This window comes from Apodemus sylvaticus, chromosome 5 (assembly GCF_947179515.1).
Source record: "Apodemus sylvaticus chromosome 5, mApoSyl1.1, whole genome shotgun sequence".
NCBI lineage: Eukaryota > Metazoa > Chordata > Mammalia > Rodentia > Muridae > Apodemus > Apodemus sylvaticus.
In genome coordinates this window covers 24,080,493-24,091,591 of record NC_067476.1, presented here as the reverse complement: position 1 = coordinate 24,091,591, position 11,099 = coordinate 24,080,493, and the positions used below count along the sequence as shown (strand labels likewise).

The 11,099-nt window shown below is 39.6% G+C and overlaps 1 protein-coding gene across 2 annotated transcripts in view; it reads right to left on the bottom strand.

Annotated features, from left to right (window-relative positions):
- Positions 1 to 331: 331 nt before the first annotated feature.
- The window catches only part of Arhgap15 (Rho GTPase activating protein 15), a 628,420-nt gene continuing 617,652 nt past the window's right edge, over positions 332 to 11,099 (bottom strand). For both annotated transcript variants that reach the window (XM_052182436.1, XM_052182437.1), the window contains one exon: positions 332 to 758. In XM_052182436.1, the coding sequence (XP_052038396.1) occupies positions 575 to 758 (184 nt within the window). In that variant the 3' untranslated portion in view covers positions 332 to 574. The remainder of the gene's footprint in view (positions 759 to 11,099) is intronic.

Below are 11,099 nucleotides of genomic sequence, written 5' to 3'. Positions count from 1 at the left end.
ACTCATCCTTACCCACAATTTCTCTACACACTCACACAGCTGCACCTTCGCCACAATATAACTGGCAAGGAGCACTAGAAGAGCTGTCTTTTCTTTTCTTTTTTGGGGGGTGGGGTGGGGCTTGAGACAGGGTTTCTCTGTATAGCCCTGGCTGTCCTGGAACTCAGTCTGTAGACCAGGCTGGCCTTGCACTCAGAAATTCGTCTGCCTCTGCCTCTCAAGTGCTGGGATTAAAGGCGTGCGCCACCACTGACCAGCGAAGAGCTATGTCTTAATGCTACCTTGTGTACATTATTTAAGAATGTGAGACACTTATGATGTATTTATAGAATGCTAAAAAAAAAAAAAAAAACCAAACAACTCCCAAGGGGTTAATGTAGAACACATATAGGAAAATATTGTCATTTATTTTATTCGAATGTTTGGAATTTAAATACAAAATCTTCACTAAGTTTTCACAAAATGAAGCATCTGTCGCTTGGAAGGAAAAAATATTTCAGAAATATGTTTACAGAAATGTAAAAATATTAGGCATCAAGACAGATGTGAACACACTCAGTAGCTCGTCTTGCTGTCAGTCTTCCTCTGAGCTGAAGATCTTATCATACTCAGTCAGCATGAACTCTGCTATCTGGTTTTGGTATACCATGTGTACTGCTACATTCCCCGACTCATTTTCCGCTCTCAGAAGGGTGGGTCCGAATACAATCCCCAAGCTTTGTGTGGACATGAGGTTCTGGGAGGCTTTGGCCACTATCCTAGGGAGAAGGAAAAGAAACAAAGAAAAGATGCCATTAGTGTTTAATGTGAAACTGTGGCAAGCTCTAGTTCCAGGAAAAAGAGAAAAAACAAAGAACTGTTGTCACATTGTTCCCAAGCCCTTCATGAATTTCTGAATGGAAGCAGGCTGTGTCCACCTGAAAACACTATTGTGTCCCCCCTGAAATCCTCATTACAAATGCCTATCGTGCATATTTCATAAATAGGAATATGTATATGTTAAACAGCAAAATTCTTGTGGAATCAACACGATGTAGCCTTGGTGTGCTTATGATCAACAGACTATATAGGTGACATGTTCACGGGCTATCTTAGGATCCAAAATAATAATAGAATGTGTATGTGTGATTAGTAATGGAAGACAGACATCAGGACTGGGAACAAGTGAGATTTTACTGAGTAGAGTAAGGGGGGTACTCCTGGCAGAAGCTAGCTGGATATGTCTTGTAGAGGAGGTAGGCTCTGTGACATTTAGGTATACGTCAAAATTCTGTTTCTCTGTTCAGTTAGATGGGTGATTTTTCTCATGTTTTAATAAAATGAAGAATCAGGTAGCCTTTCTACACAGAAAGACTTCTTATGAGGTTTGAGAGATACCTACTCACGTGAGGATTATATAAAAAGCTGGATTACTTTTTGTATATAAAAATGTTGTATTAAAGGAATGCCTTACAGGGCCCAAAAGAACTTTTCAAACAAAACTAAACTTTCTTGACACTTAACATGGTTGATACTTTCTAGTTTCAAAATTCTGGAGTACCAAGTTTCAAAAATGGTAAGGAAATAAGGCAGCACATGAAAGGCAGGTGCTAAGAAATGGTGTTGTAGACTTCCCAACAACCTGACCCAAGAGCAGTGTGAGTGAAGCTATTTGTTGGCCTCAGTGCTCAGTGTGGGATTTTGTTGAGCTGTTTAGACCTTGGCGGCTGTCTTGTTTGTCCAGTGCTTGGCGACACAGTTCAATGTCAGAGGAGGCACAAGACTATTTACTTTCGTTACTTTTCAGATGGAATTTTTGAAGCCCCATGCTCTGGCTTGAATCTGAGCACAGCCCAGGTAAATGAAGTGTTGTCAGCAGACCATACATGACTTACATTGTCCAAACAACAATGATCAGTTATTATTTTAAATGAATCTTAATGGCTATTTAATCCTCATAATAACCCGACAAAGCTGATTCTGCTGTTAGCTCTGTTGGGCAGCTGAAATGGCTAAGGCCCTATGTGCATAGGGACGGAGGCTGGTATGCCGGTTGTGTGGTCCTCACTCTTAAGGAGACACAATCTGTGAGTATCTGTTAACACCCTTCTACCAACCTATCACTCCTGTGCCCCTTATGTGATTATTGAATCTGCTGCAAGAAGCTCTGAATTTCCAACTTTCACTGTATAATGGCGATTGTCAGTTTGGTTATAGCGCATTTATTGTGGGCAAAATGACTGCAATTTTGAGAGAAGAATCCAAGACATCCTGCTTTACATTTTTCTTTTTCTCCTGCTTTAAGTGGAGAACATTTGTACCTGTGAGTATTGTTGGCATGGCTACATTTCTGGAAGGGAGTCTCATATTTTTAGAGTATCAGTGAGTTACCAGAGATGTCAAATTTAAGGTTTCCTTTGAAAATAAAAAGGGCTATGTCGCTTTGATGCTTCACTTTTCAAAAGGCTGTGTAGTGATATGAGCCTCCTCTCCCCACATCTGGCAAGTGAGCCAGGCCTTAGTTCCCTGCGGCACGGCAGCTTACCTCAGTTTGATATGTGTCTGAACCTCTTCTTGGCAAGCGTGCTAGAAAAGTCATTAGTAAGACTTATTTTAAGGTAAAAAGGGTTTTATCTTTTGCTTTTAAATGGGTTCCTTTATGATACCAACTCTAATGACTCCAAGACAAGAGAAGTTGCCAAAGACAAAAATGGAAAAAAACAAAACATCATAAGTAATTGAGTGTTCAGCAGGCAAAAGCTGCTGTAACTTTACCCATCGACAGTAAGTGTCTCAGCTGCAAAGGTTTACCCAGAAGAGACCAGTGCTCTTTGGTCATAGGCTATGGGGAAGGCAGACTGCCTGTGATGGTAAATGGCCTGGTAATGGCATCTGGGTATTGCAGGATCACTAGGGATTGTGATCCTGAAAGAATCTGAAAGAGGAGTGTCCTGATGTATACATGGGCCGAGGGATGAAGCTACAGTTTCCAGTCTACACTCTCCTCATTGCTGCTGGACAAAAATAATGGACAGGAGAGTTGAGATTAGTTGGGAGCTCAAACTGAGTTGACACCCTTAAAAAGTAAGGCCAGAAGTCAAGGCATATCCAAGGTTTGGGAAGTGCAGGGGATAATCATGATTTCCAGGAAGTGATGGGTTAACTTATCCATTGTCAGAGAAGCACAGCCTTCATCCACAAAACACTGCTAGGGGGATGTAGCCCTAAGGAGAAAAGGCTGGACTGGTGCTAGAGACTTGTTGGTACCCCAAGCGTCATAGGCTATTTATTTATTTATTTATTTATTTATCAGATCTCAGGACAATACGAAATCCAGGGGTACTCACTGAGTTTACATAGACTGGAGAGTATAAGATAGGGAAGCAGGTCCAGGTCTTTCCACCTCAGCTGCTGGGGTCCAGTGGCTCCCCTAATGGATTACTTCTAGTACACAGGCTCCTACCCTAGTGTTCTAATGCTCAGCTTTTGCCTTTATGCATATATGAATGCAAAACATTCATCTCATCCCAAACCTGTATTCTTCAGGCCTATTCTCCACAAATTTCCTGTCTGATTTTGATAATGCTAACTGACGAGAGCTTTAAAGTGATCTGGTTCAGTGGAAACCCTTGAGAATAAGACAGCTTTATATTTTTATCATGTCTGGATTAGTGCAGATTACATTTTGATAGCTGTGCCTTAAATTAAGAAAATCAAGTCACTTGCTATGCCTTCTAGAAAAACAAGATGTAGTTAAGAGATAAGAAAATATGGATGGGTATTATATGGAAAATGCACTAATTAGCTTATTTACCATTATTAAATGCACACTGTCTAAGTGTGAGATGTGTACAGTGTTTATTTTATGAATATCAATGAAGCAGTAGTTGATATGTTGAAAACCCAATCTTAGAAATAATGCTGGGGCTGAACACCAATATGTGCTGACAAATTAATCAAATGATTCATGCTAACAGACAAATACAGGCTCACACTAAATTTTAAATTAGATTGCACCCCGTTTCGTAGACTGTAGGGGCAGACACTTCTAGCAAAAAAGGCTTGGACATTAGGGGCGCTTAGTGTGATTGTAAACTTTGCTATTCAAATGTAAACCCAGTCATCTCTTCCTTGCTAGACTCCTGAACAGTCACGCACACAGAAAATCAGTCACCATTTCCAAAATGTACAGAAAAAATATCTATATCATGTCATAATAGCATTTCTTCTAGTCTCCTGGGTAACCAGATGGACATTACAGCTCAGAGCCTGTCTAGTGAAGCCCATGTAAGAATAGAGCCCCCCCCCACACACACACACAATAACAAGTCTGTATGTACTCGGTGTAACCTAGTCTACACAGAGGAAAACCATAAAGGCGGTAAGAGGTTCTTCCACTGGAACGCAGGCCATAGTTGGCAATACCTTCCAGGAAGCTCTGACTGAAGTGAGTTCTGTGAAACATCATTTCTTTCCCAGGTTTCATAGAAATGGTGCCCCAGATACATTTTGAAGAGGATTGTGGTTTGTAAAATTTAATACATGGAACTGTTATGAAGATTCTGAAAAGACGGCTGAGAAAATGGCCTCGCTTATGCTCAGCTTGTGTCCTTTCTAACTTCAATGATGTGCCTGGATTTATTACCTCTGTTGCATTGATATATACAGACAGGGAAACTCTGCCCTAGTGTGCTCTGCTAAGGGCCTTGTCTGCAATTCTGAAAATGTACTGGGTTTTACCAGCCTGTGTTTTCTCTGGGTTCACAGCCTCTGCTGCCAGCCTAGAGGGAGGTGAGACATGGCTGTTTCTGGGCAGTTTCTCTCCTTAGGTGGACATAGTCATCATCCTTAAAGACTCCACTGGCAGTGTTGCAAAGTTTGAGCTGTAATTTAACCTGTTTACAGAAAAAAAATGATGGAAGACACTCATCCTTTATTACAAGACAAAAACAAAATTGCAGAGAAGAAATAAGAAACATGAGAAGATATATGAATAGAAAACATCAGAACAAAGACATGGCTTAGAGATTAATGTATGCTCAACATTAGTGATTAGGTGGGTAATTAGGAAGGTATAGAAAACATTTAGCTCTTCTATCATATTTTGGAATTCCCCTGATTATTATTAATATTTTGATATTTGGATATTCCAAATATCCAATAGGTGTCTATTTGCTATTAATTTATTCCCAAGAAATCCTAACACCAAAGCTAAAGCAGCATGAAGAGTTCAAAATTAACCTGATGATCAGCTCTTCTTCAGAAAGACTGAATAGACACTGCTTTGTCCAATGTAGCCTAATAAAGATGCACTTATGATTTTATTACTGGGTTCTGAGATAGAAATTAATATGTATTCATTGTAGGAACAACATTTATAACACTGAATTAAAGAAAAAGTTAATAAAATCGTGGAATGGGTCAGAATTATTGTTTTAGAGGAGCAGAGAAGCAGCAGCTCATAGCACGATAGGAAAAAAAAATGGGACTGCCATTCCTACTCCTTGTTGGGTGCAGAAGGAAGGAACCATGACCCATCCATTGGTAGATTATTAAAGAAGCAATCTGTGCCACAATGCTACAGACATTAGACCCCAAGACAGCAAAACAAAATAAAGCAACAAAAACAAAACAAAACACAAAACCCACCAATCACCCAAGAAGCCAACCAAACCCAGAAGCTCACAGGAAAGCCTTATATTTGATAGGCTTTAAAAAAAGATGAGCAGAATCTGAGCTAACTGAATGACATGTCTTGGTTGCATACAACTGTAGCCAATTGACTCAAGATAAAAGCGGGACTTGGTAGAAGACTAAAAGTTACTATGGAATTAAGAAAAGCAACATGCTTAATAGTAGCACAGATTCTAGCAGATAGCCGGCTGGTGGGCCTAAACTTTAAAAAAATTTATGTTATCATGTATGTATGCATGCATGCATGCATGCATGCATGTATGTATGTATGTTGTGTGTGTGTGTGTGAGTGTGTGTGTTTGAGTGAGAAAACAACCTGCAGAAGTTGCTTTCTTTTACTTCAAACATATCAGTCTTGAGGATCAAACTCAGGTCATCAGGCTTGGCCACTTACCGTCCTGAAAATTTTGTTTTAAGTTTGTGTTTTGCTGTTACCATGGTGATGTGTGAAGGCCACAGAAAGCCACATAACTTCCCATTGGACAAGTTTCCAGTTCTGGAGGTGTACTGTTGTGCGCTCCTCTTCCTGTCTGAGGAACTTCCAGAGGGTGTTACTGGATTAGGGGAGAGGGTGGTGATGAACGGATCCCTGCCGTCAAGTCACACACCTGGTTTGCTAAATACGTCTCAGCCACTGCGTGTGAAATGTTAGTTGTAATTTTGATCACTTAGTGAAGAGAGGCTGTTAGAAATAGAATCAGTCTTCAATATGCTCAACTTATGTTTCTTATGTGTTGTGACTATTTTGAGGGGATGCATGCTGACCATATGCTTGCCTTCCCTCAGTTTGCACAAGCTATTTTGCTGCCTCCCTTGGCCTTTTATAAGACTGGGGAATTTGCAAAGCTCCCACCTTCTCTCTTAAAGTCATAGAGCATGTCAGAAGAATGCTCAAATGTTATGAGGGCCGGAGCATCAGTGTGTTCTAGAGTGATGATTCACAACTGATCCAGCCATGGCCATATGTCAATCTGGAAATCAATTGGCTTAAACTAATTGTAGTCTTCAATTTTATATCTAGATACTATATCATTATTAGTTTCCAAAAATCAGCTCATGACTAGCATCTCAAGTGGGAATTATTGCTATATTCTGACATTTTTTTGCTTTTAAATAATCTTTAAAGCCATGCATGTATAATTTTTTTCAAAGCACATTATAGGAAAAAACCCAATATGGCAATTGCCTATTGATAGGTAACATAGCCTGCTTTTTTTTTCATTTATTGAGCTACTTTGCATTAATTTCAATTCAGAAGATTGAAACACTTTCAATTATTCACTTGCCTCATAGTTTTATTGATCAGACATTACAGAGATAGTCTAAAGCACCTTTAAAATAATATTCAAATTGTCTAATAGGATGTCAGGAAAGCAAATTTAAAAGTGAATAGCCATGAGCTTCAATTAACGGCATATTTCTAGTTATGTATTTTGAAAGATATCAACAATGATAAATAAAACAGGCTGTCGGAGCCACAGCCCTGCCGCTCTAAGTGGCAGAAGGGAATACCGGCGATGCTGTCGCTGAACGCCTTCTCCGTGCTAATCACAATGCCTCAAGTATGCCAGGTATTTCAAAGCATATTTAAAAAGAAGCATTAATTTTTTCTTTAATTATATAGGAATGCATTCTATTAGAGAAAATGTGAAAATTTTATGATTACAATTCTTTGTGCGTATGCATATGTGCTTGCAATGTGTGCACGTGTGTGACTACAGTTATGTGTGTGCTACAGTGTGCATGTGGAAGTTGGTCCTCATCCTTCCCTGTATTTGAGAAAGGGAAGCTGGCTATTTGCCTTTTTGAATTTAAAGCTGGCTGCCCTGGGGGCATCTGGGCAATCTGTCTCTGTTTCCCAGCTCACCACAGGAGCATTTGAGTTCTAGATACCCACACTGTAACACCTGGGTTTACATGGGCACTGGGGATTTGAACTTAGGACCTTATATTTGTGCAGCAAATACTTCACCTATTGAGCTGTCTCACTCACCCATAACCTTAATTTAAAAAAAAATATAAAAAATTAAAATATTTTAATAGTCAAAAAGCAGGTGTATTTCTTAATAACCTATTATGTACTGGGTACTATTCTGAATGTTGAAATAGTTGTGGTGAGTAAAACCCAGTAGGAGCTCACACAACCAGTCCTCCATATCCACAGATTTTGTATCTGGTGATCTAGCCATTCTCAGATGGAAAACATTTATGTTTGGGTTGAAAGCATATAGAGTTTTTCCTGTACATCGACCATAAACAATGTGCTGTAATGACTATTTCCATAGCATACAAATTACATTTGGTATAAAAACAATATAAAATAATTTGAAGTATATGGGAGGATGTGCATAGGTTGTGTGCAAATATTGGACTATTTTGTAAGACCTCAACATCCACAGACTCTGGTGGTATACCAAAACTAATCCTCTATGAAAACTGAATGGTGAGTAGAATCTTGAGGTGGGGGGAGGGGCAAGAGACAGCCTAGTGCACATTACTCAATAGATAATGTGATTTCAATCATGAAATGCTTTACAAGAAAACCAAGAAAGGAAGAGGGATAGTCCTTGAACTGACCCTTAGCGCTTGCAAAATCTCAGTGACCTAAAAATCTATCCTCAGAGATTCATTCTTCCATCCCACGGGCAGGAACTGGTGGCTGCCATTTTCAAACACTACTCAGATCATTTCAAGTAGCAGCGAGTGGGGAGACATGTTTTCTTTAGCAGACAGGGTGCTGTCCTGTGGGAGGGAAAGAAGATTCCAGGAACGCCATAGCACGTTCAGTGCTGCAGGAGGAAGCCGTGTTGGCAGTTTGGGAGTAGAGAAATGTACAGTGGGGCTAATGGGCTGGAGAGCCAGGCTGTGGAGGCAGGAGGTACTCCAGAGGGACTTGGAGAGTGTTAGTAATGGTAAAGATTTTAGTTCGAAGGGTAATAGGGAGTCTGTTCTTAGGTTTTGAAAAAAAGAGAGGCATTGTCAGTACTTAGAGAATACACATGAGTATATATGTAATTGTTGCATGTATTTGAAGAAAGACTCTTTCTATCGTTCTGAATTCAGCATTTCTCATGCCTAACATGAACAATTGCTATGCCTTAGATGTGTAATGCATATTGTTTCATCATTACCTCATATGGTTAAAAATGGGTGTACACTAAGGATTGAGTACATGTAAAATTAGTAAATAACAACACAATCTTACCATGTACTCTTTCTTAAAATTTTGGAGTTATTTCCACAGGAAGTGGCTTTCATTTTGAGCAGGTGAACTCACCTCACCCCCACCAGCTTGCCACCCAATGCACTGGAGCTGTCTGCAGAAAGTTGCATGACTGGGCGAAGCGGGGAAAGCAAAGGTGCAGGCAGCCCCTATGCACACAGAACAGCCCCCTATCACACCTTAAGATCTCAGTGCGATTAAGATCGCAGTGCGCTGCTGGTGGGAACCCTACCCTCGATAGGAGGGTTCCAGGGATCTCCCTTACTGCTCATGAGGGCAACTTCGAAAGGCATATGAACCACAGAACACCAAGATCTACTCCTAAAAATCTGAGGCAAGAAGTTTGGGGCGACCCTTGACAAACAAATGTCTCAAACAAGTTCTCAGGTGGTACACGTCCACGCCAGGAGAGAAAGCATTCATCTCATGGTGACCGGTGAGAGGGCCTTGCTAAGTCATCATTACCTGGTATATTATTTAAAATGTAATCACTGTAGCTGAAAAATTGGCTGCTATTTTCTGTTCCCTCAACTTTAGATCCTTTAGTGTGAGCAGTGGCAAAGGAATCAACAAATGTGAATGACCTTGTGCATTTTCTCCTCTGTGACTATTTCTTGCCGTCTTTTTTATTGGCACAGCATAATTTTAGATTTGTTTATTTAGTCCATTTCATTTATTTGTATTAAAATTAGTGTATAACCCTTAAAATGTGCTAACAAAAAGCAACTAGGAATAACAAGTAAAGCCTTCCTCTGTTTTCTAATGAAACACCTTCGTTGTAGCTATGATTAACCCATGGGTGTAGCTTCTGGGTAGGTAGTCTTCTAATGACCCACGATTTACCTACCATTATATATGACAGTATTTATATATGGTACTTGTAAAAATAATGAAATAGTAAGATTCAAACGTTCTAGAATTTCCTTCCCCCCCTTTACTCTATATCACAGGCACCTTTCTAATTCAGAACCCATAAAAATTCTACATTCTTTTTATAAAAAAAAGTAATTTCATTTCAGAGCATGGAAATTCAGGTTGTTTTATTGTTTTCGATCATAGACAAAGCTGCAACATTGAGCCTTTTCCATGCAGATTTCTGAGATCTTATGTATTGAGAAGATATATTTTTTATCATTTTTGTTACACATATAGTTCCTGACTTTTTGTTTATTGATTTTGTTTTCTTTGATGTTTCTGTGGTCACACATGGAGGTATCTCTTCAGCAGTTTCTACCATTGTTATTATAAAATTCAGCCATATAAAGAGATGAGATACAGATCATCAGCCTTGTCTTAAGTTTTTAAAAATTATGTCACTTTATTTTAGCATGCTCCCTAATTTATCTTGATCTAGTTTAGTTTGGAAATGTGACGACAATATAAATTTATCCTTCGGGAAAAGGATGCCAGATAATTATTGAATAATCCATTCGCTACCAAATGATTTGTGACACTTTTTTTTGTGTTTATTTTTCGTACTCACAGCAGCACATACCTGTGTATAGAGCTCTATTGTGATCTATCTAGATATTTTGAACCATTACTTGGCTATTTAAACCACTGTCATGTTATTAGCTGTGCCCCTCCTCTCAATCTTCTTTTCTTCCTAACTGAAAGCAAGCTTCTAGGTGAACTTTCAGATGAGGGAACTAAGCTCAGGGAAGACTGAATACTTCGATCAAAGGCACGGAGGAAAAGTGGTAGAACTGATGGTAAGATGCAGGTCTCTACTACTCTGGAATATAGACACTTCCTGTACAAATGACTAAGGGCCCGTCTTTTTGAGATACGAGATCTTTTGAACAATGAGGCCTGAGGAACCCTTGAAGGAGGGTAGCAGACAGTTGAAATGAGTAAGCAATTCAGAAGGTTGTCCTGGGTGACATGTTTTCAATTTTTCAGACTCTCCTAATTTACATTCAAGGGCATAACTACCCAAAGGAGAAGGGCAGGAAGATGGAAGAAAGATGAAACTCGTATGAACAGCCTTCTCTCCTGAGTCAGAGATTTTTAAACTTCGAATAGCCGCCATCTCTCACTTCACCTGGAAGTGTAATGACAGCATGTCCGCTCTGCTTTCCTTAAGACACCTTCCCTCAAACTTCAGGATGATTTCAGTCATCTTTACTCGAGCCTCCCTGGAGGAACAGAAGCTTGCCCCACTGCCAGTGACTGATAATTCCAAGATCCCACTTTAGAGTTA